This window comes from Ictalurus punctatus, chromosome 22 (assembly GCF_001660625.3).
Source record: "Ictalurus punctatus breed USDA103 chromosome 22, Coco_2.0, whole genome shotgun sequence".
Taxonomy (NCBI): domain Eukaryota; kingdom Metazoa; phylum Chordata; class Actinopteri; order Siluriformes; family Ictaluridae; genus Ictalurus; species Ictalurus punctatus.
The window spans coordinates 4,726,341-4,752,192 of NC_030437.2; the positions used below are offsets into that span (position 1 = coordinate 4,726,341).

The 25,852-nt window shown below is 40.3% G+C and overlaps 1 protein-coding gene across 5 annotated transcripts in view; it reads right to left on the reverse strand.

Moving 5' to 3' along the window:
- coro1ca (coronin, actin binding protein, 1Ca) overlaps positions 1 to 25,852 on the reverse strand; it is a 49,877-nt gene that overhangs the window by 9,547 nt on the left and 14,478 nt on the right. For all 5 annotated transcript variants that reach the window (XM_017451919.3, XM_017451924.3, XM_017451925.3 and 2 more), the window contains 2 exons: positions 14,988 to 15,184; positions 1,946 to 2,068 (listed from right to left, as the gene is read on the reverse strand). In XM_017451919.3, the coding sequence (XP_017307408.1) occupies positions 1,946 to 2,068; positions 14,988 to 15,184 (320 nt within the window). The remainder of the gene's footprint in view (positions 1 to 1,945; positions 2,069 to 14,987; positions 15,185 to 25,852) is intronic.

The window sequence follows — 25,852 nt, forward strand, 5'->3', positions numbered from 1 at the left end:
CTCTGCAACTCCAGCACAGCTCCCTTTCACCAAGCTTAAAGATGTGGGAGAAAATCCCATTAAATTGACAACTTTGGCTCCCACCTTCAGAGTACGGATTAAATATTAGCGGACAGATAAATTCCAGTTCTAATTATGATCTTATGTTACACAGTGAAAGAATGGGGGAGACAGATGTGTATGGACTTCACATCTGCTGTCCCAAATCACTGTCTGGGGGCCTTCAAATGTTCCAGCTGTTTTGCTGCTGCATTTTTACAATACACTCAGACATTACAAAAAGAAACAAATACAAAGATTGTAAATATAACCAATGGAATACTGCAAGGGTGAAAGATATTATAAGTGTTGTAATGATGTGTACAATATGTTTCAGTAGTTTATAAATCTATATTTCTACAGGAGCAGTATAATGCAGTACATAATGTAATAAAAATGAACATCTGAATTTCAGGACGCATTCATGCCCATCTCCAACACTATAATTCCCTTCCAAACTAGAGGCCATGATATGGGTCTGTTCTGAACGACCGGTCTAGAGATGGGTCTGTTCCGAACAACCGGTCTAGAGATGGGTCTGTTCCAAACGACCAGTCTAGAGATGGGTCTGTTCCGAACAACCGGTCTAGAGATGGGTCTGTTCCAAACGACCAGTCTAGAGATGGGTCTGTTCCGAACAACCGGTCTAGAGATGGGTCTGTTCCAAACAACCGGTCTAGAGATGGGTCTGTTCCAAACAACCGGTCTAGAGATGGGTCTGTTCCGAACTATGGGCCTCGGGATGGGTCTGTGCCAAACTAGGGGGCTTTGGATAGGTCTTTTCCAAATTATGGGCCTTTGCATGGGATCAATACAACCTAGTGTCCATGGCATAGGACCATTCCAAGCTATCGGCCTTTTTTTTTTTTTTTTTTTTTACCCCTTTTCCACATAATGTATTTGTCTTTACGTAAAACAATGGAAGTTTACAGTGGGTTTTTTCCATCTGTTAGAAATGATCGAAGTTTCCACAAAAATTGCACACAACAGCATTTCAAAAAGCCACACAGTTCAAGAGATCATTTCTGATAGATCAACACATACTGTATGTTTTTAGTTCTTTGTGTCTACCTGCTGTAGAGAGAGCTTGAGTCGAGGGATAATACAAGTTGTTTTTGCCTTTTTGGGTGAAGTCTGGAACCTCCAGAAGCAAAGTGAGACCAATGCGGCATACCTCAAAATCACTGTGACTAATAAACATCGCGTGGGTGAGCAGGACCGTCACAATCTGCTATACTCAAATGCTCCAGGACAAGATTTAAAACACAAGACCCTTGTGTTAGCGATCTATCTGACTGAATCTGCATACAGTAGTGCATTAACCTGATCAGGTAGCTTGTGTATTTACAAAAAGTTACTCTATGCACTACCATATAACACTATAAAATTGTTCAATACATATTATACATTCAAAATATGTAGCAACATTATAATGCGTGTATAATGTTTGGCCACACTCAGACTGTCTTACGAGCAGGAGTTGCTCGTTTAATATAATGCTCAACTTTACAATCCTACAAACACTGGCAACATTTTTAAATTCTCTGGCACATTAATCAAACGAAAGCAGGAAGTGAGGAACTGTACTGGCTCATCTGCTGCTATTTTAATGACTCATGCTTCCATTAATGCTAGAATAAATAAAGCGAGTGGGCGGCACCTCTGTACGTTTGCGTTTTAGTTTCCCCAACATCTCTGAACTTGAAGAAAAGAAAAGTAAAAGATAAAGGTGGAACAAGGATATTTGACTTAGTATTGATGGGTTTTTTTTTTGTGCATGGTTAAAAATATTGGCCTCTAAATACAAGACTGGATTGAAAATTATGGTATACCATACCAAAAGAATGTGGATTTAGCAGTGATTAAATAATAATAATAATCATCATCATCATCATCATCATCTTACCATGACGGTGCAGTCCTCTGAGCCGCTGGCGATCACCTGATCATTGTGAGGACACCAGTCGATGTCCAGCACTGGCCCTGTGTGTCCACATACCGTCGGGTAGGCCTTATCTATACGACCCGTCTACGCAGAGAGAGAGAGAGAGAGAGAGAGAGAGAGAGAGAGAGAGAGAGAGAGAGAGAGAATAAAGTATGATTGAGTGATTTCAAATCACAGAATCCTATTCATGTCTGGCATGGCTAATATTTCCACAAATGTACAAGCATGCACGATTGTGAAGGAAAGTTGAGAACTGAGGAATTGAGCAGTATTTTAACAAAAATGTGGTAAACGTCTATTTATAGAAACTATTTGTTTTTTAATTCAGAGTGTTTTAAATGTCTTCCATCCCAAGGTGTGTTACTGTGTTTCCCCCCAAACATCCTAATAAAACTCTGACAGAAGGGAAACTCTTACACCCTGCTTTGTCCAAAATGGAGATGAAGTTTAAGTTAATCAGCAAGCAGAAGATTTGCCAGCACAAAAAAAAAACAACAAAACATAATATCATCTTTTATGATTGTAGCACTGATGCATGATGGATAGCTACATTTCCTCCATGTTTTCATTTTCATCCTCAGTTTTCAGTATTTGAATTACAGATGGCATTCCTGAGGCATGAGATCGAGCTCACATTTCTGCACAATTATTGTGAACTAGAGCTACAGCGGGGCATGCGTGAGGACCTGTACGTGTGTGAACGCAGGACTTTCCTCAAATAAAAATACAGTGTAAAATTATCTACGGTACAAAGACCACGGAGGAAAAAAACAACACCAGAACGAATGGTGAGTCGTATGAATGGTGTAAGCGGGTACATTCAGGACAGCATTATTGCTACACAACTGGACACCACTGAGGCTAATCATCTGCAGGCTAGCTAAGCTAGCAAGCAAATCATTTCTACCGACAGTTTAAAGGCAAGGTAGAATTTTACAGAAAAATCAACAATTTCCCTCAGACGTGTTGGTAAATGACAAACTCTGCATGTCTAAAATTACACTGTAATTACAGTGCGTTCAAGTCCTCCTAGGAAGTTCGTATACCCATAAGTGCAAATGGGAAGTCGTAATTACGACATCAGATACTTTGCTCAAAGCAAGATGGTGGTGTACCTTCTCTTAATTAACTACAAAAAATAAAGCCAGGTTTTTAACTCTACTTCAAGAAAAAGAAAGAACAAAGAATGCGTGTCAGGTGTCTTTTGCTTTTTGTATGTTTTTGTTTTTTTAATTTATGAAGCCACTCTAAACTTTACCGTTACATATTAAGTCATAATTGTACAATGCTTTTGTATTTTGTAAGACAATTAGCTTGTTTTATTGTAAATAAACAAAAACCTGACAATAACTTGCTCCATAGACCAAACACATAATAAACGAAATCTTCTGAGGCGAGTAAACGTTCAATTTCAACAAACATACCGTTAACAGACGTTGCATCCACCGATTCCACCATGTCTTCTTACTGACACGCTCCTAACTCGGAAACCTGGAGCTCAAAGACCATCTAGGAGTTTCCCCACTAGTAATTACGACTTTGTGGTGGTGTTCAACTCGTAAAAACGATCTTCTGACATGACTTGAACGCACCGTTACACTTTAGCATCAACCGTTAACATCCGTAGGCTCAATCATACGACAATGAAGGTTAGTTATTAGTTAGTAATTATGTGCAGGCAAAATATATACAATATCTGTGTTGTTTAAATACTGGAACATAGTCATTATACAAATGAGAACGTACCTACTAAATCGTCTGAATAAACTTGACCGTTATGAAGTGCTGACACTGGAGACTCCTTTCAGAAAATTTTAAATACACGTTTTTATTTGTTAAATAACACGTTTTTAGTAATCCATTTATTATTAGCCTTAGAACAAGCCCCAAACAATGTCCCTGTTTCTACTACTACTGCAAGTTGTTACTACAGAAAGTTATCAGTCGCTCCAGGAGTTCACGACTTTGAGATCGCAGAAATGAACAAAAAAAATCAAGCAAGCTCCGCCATACTCGAAGGAGTACTTGGAGTTGTTAAAAATTACCGTAGATTTTCCTCAGGTTTGGGCCGACACACATCACGTCATCGCAATGCGAAGCCCTCTTCGATTCACGTGCATCGAATACGAGTACAGCTAAAAGGTCTCATTTGCCAACAAACATCACTACGGAAGACCATGCAAAACTAAAAAAAAAAAAAAGTAAGTACTTTTCTAGATTTTTAAAAAAAATAAATAATAATAAAAAAAAAACCCTCCACAAATTGTATTGCAAATTACCAAAAAAAAAAGCTGCAGCAAAATGAACAACAATTTTTTTTTTTTCCATATAAACCTATGATTTGAATTACAGCCTACTTTCAGAGCTGCTCAAACCAGAATTCAACAGCACACTGGTACAACACAATTACACTTATTCTCCTTTGAAGATAAAAAGTGTTCATCAGGCTGCCTTGTGTCTACTATTTTCTAAGGCAAGATCTCTCACACTTTCTCTCTCACTCACGCTGAAATGCACCAAATGGAAGTCAGTCTGCGGCTCTGTTCCCCAAAAACTGAAGACCAGATGAAGTCTGAACCCTATGGGTGTGGTGGGTCATGACCTTCTAACCTTTAACCCCGTGTGTGAAAGCACATGAGCAGGTGTGTTTGTGAGTCCACGCCTCCTGCATAATGACATCACTAGAATGCGACCAATCCCAGCACTATTTAAAACTCCATCATCTTGGAAATATAGCATCACACAGACACACCCACAAACACGTGAAAACATCTGATCGCAGCTTAACAGAAGAGAAACTACACAACAGATTTCAGAGCTGTACAGAGAACAATGCTTTTTATAGAGCAATGTCTTTCATATGTTCTGTACCGCCCCACAAAAAACCCCAAACAAACGATAAACACCTCCCTAACACACAACAGCCTTAAAATTTAAAAAAACAAAAACAAAACCCACGACGTTCTCCATCCCTTCCTAAAATAAACATCTCCTTACAGAAAGATTCCCCATATCAACAATTATACAAAAACATTCAAGTCCCTCTGAATGAGCGTTACTACGGAAACGATAACGTATTCCAATGAGAGCGTGAACATAAACCTGCTCTTCTCCTTGTGGCCAGAACGACCATCAGACCTGCTGTTAAAGAAAATCAATCTCTATATCAAATCAGATTTAAGAATTGAACAGCATTGCTGTAGAATGATGAAACTTCATGCCTGATGAGAAGTCTTTACACTGAAAGAGACCGAGTAAGAGAAAGGTTCATTCAGGTAAAATGAAGTTCAGGCAGAGAGCAGGAGGTCGTCACTCGCCAATTTAACGGTCTGAAAACAGCAGAGAAATTCTTTACAGGCAGAGTCGCGAGGGGAGAAAAAAACAAACATGACACCCCTATAGGAGTTCAAGACGAGGATGGCGCAGAGAGAAGTAAGGTGAGGCGAGGTAAAGTGACTCGACTCGCCAGCCATGTCTCCACCCACAGAATTCAAAAGGAGAGCTGGTAGCGTCAGGCATTACAATTCACTTATATCTTGTAATTCACGTTATCTACACACCTACCTATTTATTACGAGTAATCATAAAAAATGAATAACGATCATCGCTTATACAAGACTCTATACAGACATTATATTCTCAGATCAACTCCTTAGCTGTTCATATAAAGAACTGATCACTTGCTTGCTACAGAAAAATCATCAACAGCAGTTGATCATGTTCCTATAGGAGCACTTCCTGAAGTTTTCTACTCCTCTTATTCCACAGTAATGAGGTTTTTTTTTATATATATGTATATATTAAAAAACGTCATACTTTTTATGCCGTTATATTTCCGTCTAACGTCATCAAACAGCTGCAAAACAAGTCACCTGCTTAAGTTTTCATTTACATTCTAGCAGCTATAAACACGGTTCCCACGCCAGCCTCTCCTTTCTTCTTCTCTTAAAGTTAGACAAAACATAGATGCAGACAAAACAAATACAAAACAAAGGTTTACAAAAGAAAGCACTCTGTCCTGAGGACTATCCTGTGTCTGAAACTTTAAAAATAACCGCTGACACTGGAGACTCCAGTCTAAATCTATAAATAAATTTCACCATAAATCAATCAACCATTACACATTTTCCAAATCTGTTTATGCAAGCGTCTGCCAGGTGAATCTGTTGTCACTACAGAAATAATAACCAATTAGGACAAGTGCATTAATATAAACCTTGTCGATGGAACTACTGATCAGCTGCTGATGTATAAAATTAAATCAACACCTTCTGACCAATCAGAAGCGAGAATTCAGTGTCGCTGTGGTACATCCGAATGTATTTTTATAAAGATGCATTTGACACTGTAGATACATAACAGAACACTGTTAAACAGCTTGAGACCTGGGTTCTCAGGTAGAGAATATTTTGTTAGTCTAGAGGAACATCAGACAAGGCTCTGGACTTGCCGTAGGGTCAGATTATTATGAAGAAACAGAAGATGTTGCTAATGTTGATGAGCTGGAAATCTGTGTCAGCTGGATGAACGACAATTTTTAATACTCCTCGTCGGCAGTGAGGCAAACTTGGAGACTTGGAAATCTGGCTCTACAGACAAAAATGAAATTAGAAAGCCTGGTGTAATACTAGACTCTGATTTATCTTTTAAACTGCACATTAATAACATTACTCGAACTATATTCTCGATCATCTAAGGAATACAGCGTGACTGAGGTCCAATCTCCGGTTACAAGATGCCAAGAAATTGATCCATGCTTCTGTTTTTTTCCTTTTTTCTTTCTTGTCTCGACTAACATAATGCACTGCTCACAAGGATTTCTACTACTACTACAACCATTACTTCAACTCGCAAAGAATGCAGCAATGAGAATATGAACACGCAGTGGACAACTAGATTATACATTAGACCAGTTTCAGCATCAATCCACTGGCTGGCTGTTTGCTGTAGAATTGATTAGAAAAATGTTATATTACTAGTTTTTAACTTTCATACTGGTAAAGCCGTCCCTCTAGGATGTCGCGATTTCCCAGAAATCGAACGCAAAATCAAGCAAACTCCGCAATATTGCGGAGCTTGCAAAGTTTCTAAATTACAGCAGATTATGTGATGTCATCACAACGCACATTCAGTCAAAGCACTCCCAACAAAGCTCACTGTGAAGGAGCGTGCAAAACAACAATCCCAAAATAGTCTGAAAAATCCGGTACGGACAGAGCTTCATTTAGCTTTTACCTAGCTTTTATTATTTGCTTTTATTCTTTGAATTATCACACATTCGTTCCATTTGTACATTTACAAAAAGTGTATATATGTTATTACTGTTTTTCTTCCTTTGGTCTATTATTTATTGCATTATTTTACTATTTTATTCATTTTCTGACGACCTTTTAGTTCATTATTCGTTATTTCTCTGTTGATGAACAATGAACCAACTGTTCCACAAGGTACAACACTTTCAGCTGCATTTTAAATGTATGAAAGATGATATATAAACAAAGTTGTTATTATTATTGTACAATATTAATAATTATACAATTTCTGTGCCTTATTAAAATGGAAAAAAATGCACAGTAACAGGATGCTCACAAAATTATTTGTTAAAAAAAATTTATTTTAGCAAGAAAAATGAGAAGAAAAAAAGTAAAAAACCCCACAGTGGTTGTGGGCTTCATCAGTAGATATATAGTTAATATTAAATGACCATGAATAATGATTTCCATTCCAGACTGTTTCAGACCTAGAGCACGAACACCCCCACCTCATGCCCTGTTCAGTGCCCTAAATATGTGTGAACGCTGCTTTGAATTCATCCATAGAGCATTTCGTGTACAAATGGGCCTACAGAGGTCCCCCAAAGAGGCTAGTGAACTTTTATCATATCTACCCAGTGTGTTACACTGTAAATTTCCTGTTCCTGGCATGTGTGTGTGTGTTAGAAGACTGCTAGAATACTGAGGAGACAGAGAAAGAGAGAGATTCCTTTTGATCAATCACAGCCATGTATTCCTTACTGCATATTTAATTCATACATTCAAATCATATAACTAAAATCTATGTACACACACACACGGCTGAATTAGGGCAGAATAAATAATGTGCACTTTGTCTGCCATTGACCTGCATTGAGAATGGGCAGAGCTCCAGCCAGATACAGTGAAGCACTTGACTCTAAGAAACAAGAGGGGAAAGGAAAAAAAACCCTGAACTGCACCCTTTCAGCCCTGTCAGAGGACCTGAGGGGTCCGATTGGTTGACTTCCCTGAAGCCCAGCCAATGGGGAGGCAGCAGGAAGCCGGGCTGGAAGAGTGACAGGCGGGGAGCCGAGCATGACCATATATGGTAAAATCTGCAGTCGGTGGCCTCCAGAGCGCAAAAGGAGGAAGAGGCTGCTGGAATACAGATTGGGAAGGAGAATGACACGTGCAGTCAGTCACTCACACACACACACTCACTCACACACTCAATCACTCACAATCACTCTCTCACTCTTACACACACAAATAATATGAAGCATAGTGCAGCTTTTTTTTCTTTCTGTTTCAATTTATATTTAGTACTAACATATCAGACATTTCATTAACTAATTATGCAGTTTATAAATGTAACACACACACACACACACACACACACACACACACACACACACACACACACACACACACACACACACACACACACACACAGGTGAGACTGCTTTGAGATATTTGCCCTTTGGCAGAAATATTCGTCAAGATCTGCTATGAGCCCAAGCCCATTTTTGCAGGTACACACAAAGCAGAAAGCGCACATAAAGCAGAGATAAAACAGGATGTATGAAGGACTTCACATTGACCAAACCAGAGTGTCACTTCCTCTCCCTCCATCTTCCTCCGATTTCTCTCTTCCTCTTTCCGTCCTCCTCTTCCTCTCTGCTGGCATAGCAGGAAGAGCCGAGGACGTGACACCGACCCTACAGGCTACAAGGGTGCAAACCACTGCAATGAAAAACTATTTTGTACGTTTTCAGGGAAGCGATGGGACTTAATTAACGGGTGCAGACGTAGCGGGATATGTTGTGAAAAGAAATGATAAAACGGTGTTGAGACAGAGGACGTGTGAAGCGTTTTCTCTCACCGCCTCATTCATGGAATGAATGGACAACAGGAATGTGCGAGCGGAGGGCGGAGGAGGGGAGAGGGAGCAGAGGATCTCCTGCCGTTTCCTTCATATGATAATGAGACAATACGTCACACTCGGGCAGAGAGAGGAAGAGAGACAGAAAGGACGGGATTAGCTAGAGCAGGTGAGTCCAGCTCCAGTCCAGCACAGTTTCGGTGATTTCTTCATGTTAGCCAGGAGCAGTGTGTAGAAAAGAAGGAAGCTGAGCTGAGTCACGCCAGTCAGCCTCCTACACATAGAGGAAAACACACACACACACACACACACACACACACACAATCCCCCCCAAGAAAGACACCGTCTGCTCGGCATGTGCTGTTGATCGAGAGGTGATTACAGGCAGAAATTACACACTGGACATGATGTCTGTAAACAATGGTTGGTTTTGTCCAGCTATAGTTGCATTAAAGCCTGAAACCATGCAACATGCTCAATAATCCATGCTGGGAGTCATCCAAGATCTACCACACCTGATCAACAGTAGGGTTGGGCAATATGGCAATATAATACTGAGATGATCATTTCAAAAGTATACACACAGTACTGTGCAAAAGTCTTAGGCACCCTATTTTTTTAGTGCAAACTTTGTTACAGACTTCTACATTCAAGTCAGTATAAAAACATTTTATATTTCCAATATAAAAATTGCGGGAACGACTGCCTTCAGGCCATTTCTATTCTTTTTTTCGCTATACATTGAAGGCATTTGGGTTTGAGATCAATAGACGAATATGAGTCGATGGATCAGAATTTCAGTTTTCATTTCCTCATGTTTACATCTCGACGTGTTACACAACTTAGACCACGGCACCCTTTGTTTGAACCCATCCACCCCCCCCCAAAGTGATCAAAAAATAATGTGACTGATAGGCGTTTCTTGCTGCCCAGTTGTGCAGTGTTAAATTGACTGTTTAAAGAATGAATAGCTCTGAAGGTCTAGTCTTTCAGTTTGAGCGCTAGGTTTTTTTTTATAAATAAATAAATAAACAAACAAACAAATAAATAAGATAGAATAAAATAAAATAAAAGAATAAATCGCCATGAAGACCAGAGAGCCGTCTATGGGAGAAAAGCAAGCCATTTTGAAGCTGAGAAAAGAGGGGGAAATCTACCGGCATTGCACAAGCATTGGGGATAGCCAGTACAACACTCTGGAATGTCCTGAAAAAGAAAGAAACCACTGGTGCAGCAAGACAATATCCAAAAACACAGTGCCAACACAACAAAGGACTTTTTCAAGGGGGGAAAGTGGAAGGTTTTAAACTGGCCAAGTCAATCACCAGAACTCAACCTAATTGAGTAGCATTTCACCTTCTGCGGAAGAGACTGAAGGGAGAAACGTCCTGAAACAAACAACTGAAAGAAGCTGCAGTACAAGCCTGGAAAAGCAACACAAAAGAAAAATGTAACAGTTTGGCGAGTGGGTCACTGATTTGATGACGTTACTGCAAGCAGCGGATACACAACCGAATATTAAGCGTTATTTACTTCATGACTATTTGTTCCTATATTTTGCTCACCTAAATATTGGGCAGTCTGCCACCAAAGGTGCCATGTCCGAAGCTGTTTAACACGTCTAGATGTAAATATGAGGAAATGAAAGCTGGAATCCTGCTCTTATCGACTCGTTCATCTTTTGATCACAAACCCAAATGTTTCAATGTGTAGCGAAAACAACAGAATTGGTTTCTACAGTCCTATATGTAATTTATACAGGTTAAAGCGCACGCTGGGAGTGAATAAGGATTACAGCAGCAGGCCTCCTAGTGAGAGACGCTGAGTGTGAAGGCGTGAGCTGGAGAAGAACAGGAGCTGCACACAAAGGCCTGGGACGCACATGTGAGAACAAAAGATTCGCCAGAACGACTAGTGGGAGCAGGACAGCAGGGCCAGATGGGCTCCAGACAGATGCACACACAGTCTGAATATATGTGTGTGTGTGTGTGTGTGTGTGTGTGTGTGTGTGTGTGTGTGAGTGTGTGTGTGAGTGTGTGTGTGAGAGAGAGAGAGAGAGAGAGAGAGAGAGAGAGAGAGAGTGTGAGAGAATTGAGAAGGTGAGCGTAGGGTTAACTGCATGACAGGCCTGCATGAACCCATGCACTCTCACAAAAGCTTCTTGTTACTGAAAGTCTGACAGTTTGAACAAGATGTAACGAGCCCACTAGTTAGGCATGTGTCACGTCACCATGTACACATTCTGAAGAAGGAGGAACGGGAAAAATAAAATATAAAAAAAACTAAACACCACACAGAATGTTAAGATCAGAACGTGAAACTACAAAACCTACAACCATGCAGCTTCTCAATCACAAACAAACAAACCCTTCATGCCCTAGTAATGAGGCATTTTAGCCCAGTCTACATCACAACAGTCAGAACTGATTTAATTTCGAGAGGTCTCACATACACACGCACGCACGGCATATTCAGAAAGACGAATTCATCTACAGAACAGCACAAAAGAGCTTGTAGAAAGAGAACTCCAAACACACACCCATCTGTCAGAATATGCAGCCGTGCTCATGAAAACATTACTCACCGGCTCCACTTTCAATCATGACACAAAGCAAACGCGCGCACGCGCACACACACACACACACACACACACACACACACACACAGTAAGACAATACTGACTGCCTACACGTCGGCCCGTCCATATCGTTCAGTATATTATAGCTAGTTAAGTGTGACAAAACAAGCAAATTAGGATTTTAAAGCACTTAAGGCATTAATGACAGGCCTCACTATGAGCTCTGAATGCCACATGTCTCAAGTGTCATGGCTGTTTCCCAGTTTCCTCTGAACGCTGGCCACAGTTTTGATGCTCTGCAGTAAATTGAGCCTCCATCACCACCAGTGACAGCTGTGCAGCTAAACCCGCACGGCCTCTCGAGGTCAAAACGATTCTCTTTTTGCTGGTCCATATCTGTCCGTATCTCTCTTTGTTTTCCAGCATAACATTTATTTTGCAGCACAAAATCACTTCACGAGTGAAGACCCGAAAGCTCTTAAAACTCGAGCTAACCTGCCACATGGCAGCGACACTTAACTGGATGGAGAGGATGATATCTTTCCGTATTGACTTATTTCACTTCAACTGCTCTTTATTTTATTTCAACTGCTGCATTGTATGTCTTATTAACTTCAAGAGAGAGGAAAAGAGAAAGACTGGTGACGGAACTACTGTTTATAGCTGCTATAACGTAAGCGATAACATTATTTAACTTGCTTTGTGGGCATTCCACAAGATGAAACGTAACTACATACAGATAAAAAGTTTCTTTCATAGTAAAATGCCCCCCCTTCTTGAACCACTGATTCAATAATGTTTTAAATAATGCCCTTTTTTTTTTTTTTTTTAACAATAATTGTTCATGCCTTATTTTCTACATCAATCATGAATATGACAAGCTGGAGATGTCATGGAAGATGATCGGTTCTTCAAGTTTTTTACACTAGCAGTCCCCCCCAAAGGACTCAAATTATCATTAGTCCATCAGGAAAATAAGATCATCTTTGAACTAGTAGTCTTCAAACCACTTCACTACAAGCGTATTGGGCCTTTTAAACAGAACTGTAAACATTGAGGTCCCTCAGACCTCAACGTGTCTTTATTTGAGCACGGACGTTGAAGCAGATCTCCGTTACACTGATCCGAGACCAATTGAGAAGTAAGAGGCGCTGCGAACGATGACAACAATATGGGTATAATGTTTGCACCACAAAAGCACAAAGGCAACAGTAAAATCAGGTAAGCAAATCCTGCATCTTTTTAAAGCTGGACGGGTTTCCCAGCTCTCCTAAAAAGGTCAGAGGCAGGCTGAGGCAGAGAAAACAGAAGGTCACTCGGGGTTTAAGAGGCCAGGAAAATTAAGCTCTTAGTTAAAGGATCCCTGTATGTAAGTGGCCCATTGATTATATTGCATAGCAGACCGGTTTGTCTCGCTGCTGAACAGGACACGTGATCCGCTTACATCACAGAATGACCGACGTCACACAATCCCTGTGCTGAGGCAGAGAAAAATGTCAATACGGCAGGACTCTGGATATGACTAAAGGTCGATGAAAGCGATCAAGAAAGTATATTGTTTCTGCCAACAAGACAGGAAAAAAAATGGAGGATTTCAGAGCAGAGGGATCTGATTTCCAATAAGTGGTAAATGAGAACCAGCTCTGGTATCAGCACAGAACATTTCCGCCGGAAAGGAGGGGGCTGCTTTCACACTAGCCGCCTTCTCCTCGACCTCCAGCGCACACATTTTGCACATGACCCTGTGGGATCCTTTTAAGAAAAAGTGCTGACCAATCAGATTGCACCTCAGTTTGGTAAGTCAGAAAAAAATAAAACGTTGAGGACCGAGTGCCAGCGGCCATCCCCATGAAACAGCTCGAAAGCAGTGATTCGATTCCATACAGTGATGCATTTCCTTTTGAAACAGGAAGTCAGCATGATGGCGTGTTGAGCTGCTTGACTGATTCACGTAACAGCCAATAGCAGTTGAGACACCCCCGCCGAATCTAAACAAGCTTGACAGTAGCATAGTGAACTAACTAAACATGAACAGCGAAGAGTTAAACAAGAGCAGTTTTTGTTTTGTTTTGTTTTTTAAACTGTGGAGGATTCCTCACCGCCACCTTTACACATCATAAACAACAAGATGCCGTGCGGTTCTGGAGCTATGCCATACATACGTTTGAGCTTATGTCGACTCTCAGAAGCGCTGGAGAGATACAAGGTTCACATCTAACATTATTATATTTTACTTACTCGTAATGGAGATGCTCAGATGGTGTATAAAGATGAACCGGGCTTTCGATCTGTCTTAGTAACTGATATTGCGGTACTGATCCACCCAAAGTTGGTAAAACACCACTCTGTAAAGCGGCCGTCACATAACCACCAACTCACACAAATTCCACCCTCTTCAAATTAAATAAATGCCATCCGAGTTTTCCACAACCGAGGGATGGCGGGAAAAGGGAATAGTGCAAGACACACAGACAAAAAACACCTAATGCTGGCTGCTAACAATCTGCTACTGTAGAGCGAGACCACCGCCTCCAGGGGTGAGACATTTACATTCTAGAGACCATTTAATTGGGCAAACAATACTAGTACAGGATGCATAATCAGTAGCTTTTAATCAGTTTCCCAGAAATGACTTACTAAAAATAATTCTCCACAACTACTTTATTTTTTATTTTCCTATACATACATTCCTATGCATCATACTGGTGTCCATAACACTAAGGGACATACGCAAAGCTCTTTGACACATATTTCAGAGTTTTTACAAACATGTATTTTGATTTCAGAAGCACTTAAAAAACTTAAGGACCTTAAAACTCCAAGACCAAGGGTTGTATATAATGTAAAATCAGAGATGAGTTTTTTTGTTGTTTTTTTTAATTATTAATACTACTGCTGATGCTCCTCTTGCAGTAGACTGGCTTTATTGGCATATACACAACATTGCTAAAAATAAAATAAAATAAATTTTAAAAAAACACAAAGGAATCTGAAGTGACCTGAGTCCTGACAGAAGAAACTGTGCATTTGTTTGGCCTAGGGGACAGTAACAGCTCAAGGGTTCTGTTTTAATGAGTGGAAGGCTGTGAAGGTCTTGATCAAGCCCTGCAATTAATGAGCTCTTGGTCTGGATTGAATCACTGAGTAATCAGTCAAATAAATAAAATGTAAAATGCAGAAATGGGGATTTGACTGTCTACTTGGCCACATCATTCAAGATATCTGCACAAAATGTTGGCCAACTAACAATTTTTTTCTTTTGTTCAGCAGTCCATAATGCACATCATAATTTCCTTCCCCAGGCTTTACCTTTTGAAGAGGCAGAACCATGAACGCTCCGCCACCGCTAGCGTCCACGATGAGAGCAACAAATCTGGGGTTGACGGCGCAGAAGGCGCTGTCCCACGTCACCCGGGACACCCTGATGTCATCGTAGCACTGGTCGTTCTTCACCGCCTGGCCGAACACGTGCCGGAACTTACTCTGCCGCACAACCCGTCTCATATCTGCAGAGGGAGAATGAGAGATCAGCCTTAAGATCATGTAGAAAGCAGACAAATTGGTGGAACTAGGAGGGGGAAAAAAAACCAAAAGTTTTCACTGCCTGGGCCCAAAACATCATAAACGGATCATATCTTTCTTGGTGTAAAGCATGGAGTACCTCACTCCCTCACCAATTAGTAAGATGTTAACCAACCAGGGGCATCTGTTAGGTCAGTGGTTTTCAAAGTGGAGGCCGTCCGGGGGGCCTCAACAACCACACACACAATCAATTCCTAATGTAATGTAAAGATGCAAGATGTAATTATTAAAAAAAGGGGGATATCTTCAGAAGTCTATATTTTTAATGTATTTTAAAGACATCTTGCAAAAGGGGGGCCTCGGTCAAATGTTAATGTCCTTTGGGGGGGGGCCTTGCCCTGGAAAATTTGGGAACCCCTGTGTTAGGTCATGTGTGCAGATGAGGATACCTACTGCTCACCTCCAAGTGTGTTCAGCTGCTTAGCACTGGATGGCTTTAGAGATTTCCTTTGAAATCAGTGCTAAGCAGCTGAACACACTTGGAGGAGAGCAGCAGCTATCTGTACCACCATGTTTGGTGGTAGCTGTCGGACATGGCTAATGGATGGGACTGTCTACCAGATACTCATAGAATCCCACAATCCAAGAGTGTACATAGCGGCCAAACAATTACGGAAACACATAACGATCCACATGAAGACATCTAATGTGTGGTTTAGGACACACCAACAGTGAACATGCCTGTACCATTGCAGGATAATGAGCGGTACACAAGCTCATTTACTTCAAGATTCTGTACCCTGTATTATTGTATCTCACACTGCTTATGACCGTCTAACCGAGAAATCAAGTTTGATGGAATTTCAAATATATTCTGCACCAGAAAAACCACAGCTCTATGAGCAGCCCTCGCATATACAGATCACACAAGGACAGAGGAGTGTTAAAGACGACAACACACGCTGGCTGTAAAGAGTAAAGTGAAACTGTTCTGAATCCAGATGCTCTCATGGACCTCATGAGAGCAATGACTCAAAGATTATTAAACATTTGGTACACCAAAATAATTTTTATTTATACTTTTAGAGCTGGTGTGAATGAACACCAAGCATGGTGGAAGCAGGTCTGTCGAGTGATATGGGGCTGAAGGACATTCATTATATAATGGGGTGTCCATCCAAACTACCATTTATACAGCTGTTAGTACCCACAGAAATACAGTACAAATCTCTTAAACTTTGAACATGGAGCAACTGAGCAGTTGATGATTACCAGGCTTGCTCAAGGACCCAGCAGCAGCAGCTTGGAAGGGGTAGGATTTGAACTCATGACCTTCCAATCACCACCCCAATGACTTACATCATGACTACATTAACTTGATAAAAACTACCCAAACTAAAACCAAATCCAACAACCTGAAGTCCAACCATATCTACGCTAAGCAAGACAAATAGAACGCGGAGAAAATCTCAGCTTAGAAGTAAAATTAAATATGGGTACACATGGGTAGACACGGACAAGGTAACACCCCAGGGTCTGGACACACTGTCTCACCCAATCAACACTAGCACTTCCCTGGTGTGAAGAAATGTCAAAAACAAATCCATCATTTCATTCTAGCAAATCTGCTTTATTTGACCATAGATGGTCCCAGCTACAAATGCGGATATGGACTCCACTGGGTTCCACTGCTGCAAAGAGCAGGGGGAAGGGAGACACCAATACAGGAAGTGGTTCCTGCTGGCGGGTGTGGTGGCCAATGTGACTCAAGCAGATAATGTGGACTTTGTCTCCCGATAAAACATTCACATGCTGTCACATGCCAAACTGCTGCCTCTGCTGCTCTCCTCTCCCTTCGGCAGTTTACTGTTCACGTACCAAAACAGGCAAACATACCAGATGCAGTTCTTATTCCGAATCCTAGCTGCATCTATCTAGAACTCAGACGTAAGTCCCAAGTTAAGACCTGACAAGCGAAAGATACTTCAGGAGGAACTCCTATCTTGATTTCAGAATCTAGGAAATCCCAAACTGGTCACTAATCAATAGTCATGTCTGTTACCTGGCAACCAATTTGATTAATCCCATTTGAAAAGTAGTCCAATATAAAGGAAGTAAAAGCCATTATTTGAAGCCACATATACTGAGTAGGGAGGACTGGATTCAGCATCAAGTATTTTTCACTGCAACTGCTACAATGCGCCACTTCAGATAAGAAAAGAAAACAGCTAATGGTAGAAAGTAAGGAATAAACAACTTGGGGGCATGGTGTAGCATGCAAAATAATCAGTGACTAGGTGGTGTGATGAAGCCTGATGCGAAGGTGGTAACAGCAATATGCAAACGATTTCTTTTTTTTAAAAATTATTATTATTATTATTATTATTACAGAAATGATCAAATATTAGAACAAGCACATTAATATCAACATGTGATCTGCCATGCAGTTGAAATGACTGTCCGTGTCGCTGTTGTAGAAACTTAATCAACAGCTCCTCAGAATCAATCAGAATCAAGAATTCAACGGTGCTGTGGTATTAACACAAGGTATATGGGATTCTGGAAAATTAAAATGTTTCTGAACTCCAGATAGGTATAAAGGAGTAAAGATCATGATAAAGATCAAATCTTGTCTGTTGTGTAACCATGGCGATTTCAGAGTTAGGGGGGTTTCTGGAAAATGGCCCCAGAGGCAATTAAAAATAAACAAGCAACAGGTAAAAAGGAATGGGTTTTCCTTCATTACTACTGAAGTTTAGTCTCTAAAACAATCACTGGTTTATTAAAGGAAAACACACATAAGCCAAGAGCACAGTGGAGACCTTATTGTTACCTTTCGTTGCCCGCTTCTCAAGTCTCAGGCCTGCCACAAGGGCCTTCCTGTAAAGGCTTTCCTTTAATAAAAGGTCACTCTTAGTGGCTCGGTCAGCAGGTCTGGATACCACACGCACTCCAAGCAAATAAAAGCAGTGTCACTTCCCATTTCTGACCTTTTTCAAAAGCCTTGTTTCCTCATGACTGGTCCCATTAAAAGACAGCTACATGACAAACCCAAAAATGTGGAACATAACAAGAGGAACATTGAAGAATCACAGAAACAAGCAGAAGTTGACGTCTGGCAACATGACCATTTTTGGATGAGCTTCATTGTTTTCAATTCTATACCTGCTTCCTTTTTTAGTTCAGTTCATTAAAATTCACATGAGTACATAGACAAGCTAGTGAAGATGCACACCTGTGCAGTAGAACCCAAGAAATCTCAAGAAAATAACATGCTGTGATCTTGTTCAGTCTTGCCATACTTGTCACCATGAAAAACCATCAATCCGATGCATGGCACCCCCGAGTGAACATATACAGAGGCACATTCATGAGCTTTAAAGCCCTGAAGAAAAGAATCTGAGTGGCACGATTCGACATTACTGAGCAGGTGCTACAGCACACCTACAGCACAATTCAGAAAGATCAATCACAGTACCCGTAACTTAAACTGTTTTCATTGTGTACAGTTTATCATGTAATGCGCTTTCCAGAAGACATCTCAAAAGTGCTAAATTAAGGCAAATAGCTGGTCTCACAGTCTCACACCACCATGCTAACGCTAAAACAACAGAACTGTCTGGGTTGTGTGCTTAGCTTGCATGTTTCAGAACTCCAATTGAGGGAAGTCTGAAGGGAGGAAGTCTACAAATGGCCAAATCCCACAGTGCATAAGTAGGGGGGTTGGTTGGGTGTCTCTAAAGGTCACCTCATCTCCACACTAATCAAGCAATAATGGTGCTTTCAAAGACTATTTCATCTGCTGACTGTTGGAATGTGACGTAGCTGAATATGTTCATAAAGAAAGAAAATAAATTAATAAGCAATCTTATAAGCCAGAATTTTCGCACGTCACTAAACCTGGCCGAGAACTGCCTGCTCTGCAGTTTCAATCAGCCTGTCCTGTTATGTTATGTTATTTTTATATATATATATATATATATATATATATATATATATATATATATATATATATATATATATATATATATATATATATATATATATATATATTACACACACACACACACAAATAAATGCAGTGAAAAGTTCTCTTACAGGGTCATAATTCAATTTTCCTGTTGGTAATCAAGGCATGGAAGTGTGTATACACAGAAGTGCAGAATCCTTGATTCTGAAGCTTATGGCCAGACAAGTGTACAAAGGCTTTGTGCTACTAATTGGACGGTTATGAGTTCCGCCATGTAGTCATTGCTGTGGCCTTGAGTAAGGATGTTACCCATCGTCTACTCAGCTTAACTGGAAGCCACTTTTGATTTGAAGTGGCAGCCAAATGAGAACAATAAATGAAAACCTCAGGCACTTGGATAGGTGTGGGCGGTGCATCAGAGAATACTTTATACATGGCCATTTTAAAAAATAAAAATAAAAAACAACATTGTGGATCTTTATGGTAAGCAAAGCATTAAAACACCACCGCCAATTTACGCAACTAAGATCAACATGGAGGAAACTCCCTATAGTTAATAACATGGAGTGTATTACAGAAGTGGCACAAAGGTAGTCTTCTCCATAAAGGTAGTCAGAGACACATTTACCCAACTGGCTTATCCTGTATCTTCATGAAGGTACTATGCTGCAACATAATAGGGTGGGGTAAAGATGTTGAAGAACTGAATGTCAAATGCTTTCACAGTAACAGGAAAGTGCAATCTGCAGTTAACGTTCACGCACGGCTTGCCTGAAAGTCAATTTGTAACTGGCGTTCGTTTTCACTCTGCTTCTCAGAGGAATGGGGAAGAGAGATTATTTCTGAATTTTGATTGGGTTACTGACAGAGTTTAGTCACATGGCTACACTTAGAAGCAGACACCAAGCTACCATGTTACTTGTCTGGCTCAACATCAGCCACAACATCATTCTTGGCAGGCGTACGTCCGATAAGGTAGGGAGACGGAGCATGAAAGGGAGACGGAAAGACAACCACTCTGACGGAGACTTGCTTCATGCGCGGTTGAGTGCAGACATGCAGACTGGACTGAGGTCAGGCCTGATCGCAGGTCAGTATGTGCACTGGCTGACTCACTGGAGCCTCACGTTCGGAGCGTGGAGCAGAACAACCATGCCAAGACACACATGGAGCTCCAGCCAGTGTTTACCAACACTATCACGCTGCTTAGCAACGTCCACCCAATCTCCCAGCAGGCATTACTTATATACATGTATAAAAAATAACAGTGGTGAGTTTGACCTTTTATGTGCAAAAACGCTCTGAGGAGACACTGCTGGTTTTAATCGGAGGGGTTTTCTTTCGAAGAAAAAATGCTGTTGCTGGATTCTTTTGTTAGAGGGAAGGCAGCCTGTGGGATGAATGTAGGGCAAGACAATAAATAAAAATTGGACATAAATTACACTCTGGTTTGGCTCAAGATATGGGTGTACACAAAATACGCCACAAAATCAATCACCTGTTACATACATGAACCAATATCTTTGCTATAACAACAATTTTCTTAAAGTTATTTTTAAAAGTTCCTACCATGGTGTTAAAGAATACAAAACATCTCCCAAAAATCAACCTTAAAACACAGACTGTTGCTTCTCCAGACAAAGGCAGTACGGAAACTTCTACAAGACGAGCAATCGAGTCACTTACGTAACGCAAGGTTTCATAAAAATAAACCCCACAATGCAATCCAACCACATAATCCTGTCATAACCACAGGCTACAAGGCCGTGGATTGTAGTTGCTTCATACACTGAGGAATTACGAGGAGGAATTTCGTGCAGCCAGACACTGAATGGTAAGAAAATTGGCTTTAAAAAGTGAACAATGAAGACCTTACAGAGACACGGCACAAAAAGCAGAACCGTGTGGATCCTGTGCCAAAGCACACACAATATCAGTTCCCAACCGGATGACTGCGCACCAATCGAACTCCTCACTTGCGAGACTGTTGAAAAGATTGGACTGGGTTAAAAATATGCGCCCAACGAAAGGGATTTTCACTGGCACAGGCACACGTGCTAATATTAGAGCCAAACGGACAAGCGGCTGACCTTTGGTCTGCTAGATTTTTTGATGGGATTTGAAGTGCAAAAGACAGCAGTTATTAATTTCACATATGATGCAATATATGGGCTGGGTGAGAGTACTGTGGATATCGGGAGGTGTCCGAACATCTGAGAGTATATACGTGAATGTTACTTTAACGCACAGTACTGTTAAAGTACAGTAAATGTACATAAACTTCATTTTTTGAACCGGTTTATTTTTTTTCCCCACTACTTCTCTACCTCATTAAGTATGTTGATTTTTTAAATGTTTGTAAATTATAAATAAAACATCCCTGAACACACAAGAGCACAGAAAGCTTCCAGATTTATGATTCTAGCACATGGCAAGCTGGTAAGCTAAGCAAAAGAAAATATTGACACTTTGTAATTATTACATAGTAGCAGATACTACAACTTTATATAATTTATTTCAATATTTTGGTGTAAATGCGTTTCTCACACAGTGCTGTGGAAAAAGTATTCGCCCCATCCTGATTTCTTCTGTTTTTGTACATCTCTCACACTAAATAGTTTTAGATCTACAAATGTAACAACATAAAACAAAGGCAACCCGAGTAAACACACTAAGCAGTTTTTTTGCTGTTGAAAAAGTTCTATTTAAGTGTTGATTTGATATTCAAACTATCCACCATACAAGTCCATGTGCAAGGTGGTACTATAGAAACGATAACGTATCACATCAAGCACATTAATGTAAACCTCGCGGCCGTGACTATAGTCAGACAAATCAGAATCAAGATTTCAGCTATGTTCTGGTATAAATAACTAACTTTAAATCTACAGTATCAACCTTTTAGTTGTTTAAAAATGAACAAAACTCAATTACTGAGCAAAAATTGGTGTTCAAAACTGTCTCCTTACTGTACCCCAATACATAACGGTAAGCTTATAATAACAATTCATAATTTGAGGTGTCGGGTCGGATTTCGCGGGAAACGTCAGTTTGATGTCATTTGTCTTTGTGTGGTTACGTCACGTCCAAAAACAGAAAGAAGACGACCCAGCTACTGTAGCGCGTGTGTGGGGGCTGAGGATGGAGGAGTGTGTGTAGCTTGTTCGTACAACAGTGGCTTAGAATTTATTTAAACTTGTCATCTAGATGGCTGCTTTAATCTGGATAGTTCCAAACGCAATCATCGTTGACATCTGAGGAATCAGCTGTTGTCAAAACCAAGAAAGCTCGAACTGCAGTCAAAAAGGGAACGCAACAGGGCACGTGCTAAAATGAGAAGAAATATCAGCATGTCTTTTGAGACGTGGTGAAAATTCAGATCAGAAGGGATTCAAGACTGACACAGAGATGGCTTTTTTCTGCTGAACAGGTAATGACATTTCTGTGGCTCAACAGGTAACTCGCTAACAATAGCACACTTGTTCATTTGATTCAGCTAGGTATCGAGTTTCCTTGGTTGTTTGATTTGCTATGGTCACTGAGGTAAATTGAACTTATTTTCTGCTAGCTATGAGAGAGAGCAGTTCACCACCAAAAAAAAAAAAACATTCACCACCACCGCAATTGTCAAGCACTGGAGCCAATATACAACCCAAACATAATACCTCAAACCATCAGATTCATCCATACAGAGTAGCAATGCCGAAGCACAACACATTATATGATAAAATAATAATAAATATTTTTTTAAAAACCACAACTTTGCAGGTAACTTGCAGTTTTATGCTTCAAATAGAGATGGCGATAGAGAGGCAAGAGTTCAGTACTGTAGCTTTAAATTTCCGAAATAATTTCTTATTGATATTGTGATGCATATCGTGCACAAAGATGTCAAGTGTTGTGATATGACAATGGATCTTTCCTTCTTCTCCACTGACAGGCATTTACTATGGCTTTCATAGCAGGACATGAGTGCTGCAATAAATTTCTAATCAACAAGGCAATGAAATCATCGCTAAAAGTCAAAATGGATCTTCAACTGCCCTGAGGGCAGTTTAACAGGCTATAGGTTCAGTCTGACCATGTCTCCAAATTAGAGCTGTTCGACTGTTCGGCAACCGAAATTATTCGGCCGAAAATAGCACCAAAAAAAAAAAAAAAAAAAAAAAAAAAAACTTTCGGTGTTCGGCCGAATAAATTTGACCGAACAATGACGTGTTTGATGACGCGACCAAATAGCCTAGCAACCAGAGTGAGCAAAGCTTTAGTTGCAGCAAATATGTCGGCAGTGGGGAAGCATTTCAAAGTGTCAGAGAAAGATGTGAGAATGGCTGTTAAAGAACTAGGCATTTGTTGTGGGTCCATCCACTTTTTAATGCACGTTTTTGTTGTAGGTTTCAGAGTGTTCCATTCTTTCAGCAGCCAGTTATAGGCCTAACATCGGCTATTAAAGGGGGGCTCAAAGATGACCACATCAAAATATTTTTATTTTACTAATTTATTTATTTAAAGTTATATTGTGCCTTGTTGGTAGCCTATGCCTGCTGGAATGAAAAAAAAAAATGTTAAATAAATATTTTGAAATTGTAGTTTTTGTAATTTATTTTTTCTTTGAAAAGCAAGACAAAACAGTAAAAATCACATTTTGACTATTTAATTTACGCAATGGTGAAAAAAATGGCAAAATGAATGGGAAAAACGTGAAAAAACGTGTTCGGTATTCGGCCAAGTTTTTCATTATATTCGGCTTCAGCCAAGAATTTTCATTTCGGTGCATCCCTAGTTTATAAGCTTCCCGTTTCCTGTACTGCTCTCAGCTCATAAGGCTGCCCTCTGATAAATATCTTTATTTTGTTCCAAAACCACACAGTCACTTTCCATAGAAGAACCATACAGATATTTTAGAGTTGTAGTTTACAGACCCTGGATACTAAAGCATGAAATCCCACACTGCCGCCAAAATGCCACGGAATGGTTTTATGTGGAAAGTTTTTAAGAGGAACAATAGAGCAAGTGGCTCAAGCCTATTCTACAGCTAAAACTATTAAAATATAAAGTAAATCTCTTTACAACTATGCATTTGAGAACAATGTCTCCCACAGCAGTGAGTGACGTGTTGTTAATATAAACAAACTAGAATTAAAACACGTTCATCTGGTTAAGCAAGACTATGACAGAAAAAAGTGAGGGCCAGTATAACATGCATGATCTGACCCAAACTGGACCATATGAAATCAATCCCATATTGTATAACTTGGCAAGACTGGATCACCAGAAACACCACACAACATTCCCTTCCCATGTTTCCCAACACTTGTTTGGTTAAGATAAAGGGCCTTCAAAAAAAGAAGTTAGAAGAGTAGCATAATGCCTCACAGATGACCCACCGAGACATGACCTAACAAGAAAGAATTACAATCTTAAGGACAAGATATGTAAACACATGTGGTCACAAAACAGAGAGCAAAAACGAAGCATAAACCTTGGTTAGAGGCCTTAGATGACACCATGGGAGATGCATTTCCCTGGAAAGATCCAGGTAAGCCAATGGTAATTATAGGGTGAACTCTAGCTGTCTACCTGCCATTAATGTTCAACCACCATGAATCATCAAAACAAAATTATGCTACAGTTACGTAAAATGATTTTTCCTTTCTAGCTAGCAAGTCATCATAAATGGGGTTTTAAAAAAAAAAAAAAAAATTTTGTACAGTTGTCCCCGTTGTCCCATAGTCACATGCAAAATGCTCATACCAGGGGCCTGGCTGCTAAGATCTAAAACAAAATTAGAACTCTGTTTGGATAACTGTGCCACAGAAGGTAGGGTTGCTACCTCACCACTACAGGATTCCGGGTTCACTCCTGAGGTGCCTACCCTGTTGGTGGAGATTCGCTTGTTCTCCCCATGTCTGCAGGGGTTTCCTCTGGGTTATCTGGGTCTCTCCCACAGAAAAAAAAAAAATGCCAAAAGGAGGCTTGGGGATTCTAAATTGCCTCTATGTGACATGAATGTGGGAATGTGTGTGTGCATGGTACACTGTGATACAACCCATCCAGGTTGTATTTGCACCTTGTGCCCAGCATTCCTGGGACAGAATGAAATGATGATAGCCCTAACTTTAGACAAGCTATTGCACTTCTGAAATGAGAACCATGGATGACTTGGACCCTGAACAGGTCAATATTTACCACCAGTTTTGGAAAGGCATCTATGTAAAATGCCTAGTCTAAAATAATAATAATAATAATAATAAAGTTTGATTGCTTGGTGTGACTCTGGCAGATTTCAGATCACAACCCTCCCAGACCAAAAACCGTACAAGCTTCCCTATTGCACTGTACACATATCCAACCCAAAGCTTTATCAGAGGGGTAAAGTTTCCAGGCTTAAAACGCTACAACATTGATAGGTTTGTGTTATTCCTGCTTCAACATACCTGATCTGTGGCACGTTTCTCAGTCTCAATGAAGCTACAGATTATTATTATTGGTTTTATAGTAGTACTTTCCCTTCCAGTTCCTAAAGACACCAAATACAGCATCCAATATATCTGACAGAGGCAAAGTAGGGTTGTGAAACAGCTATTTAAGTATGTTGAGGACTGGAGTAAATAGAAAATTTGGAATGGGCTTGCTCCCTGAAGGCATAACTGGGGACATCAGCCAGATCAGTGGTGCAGAT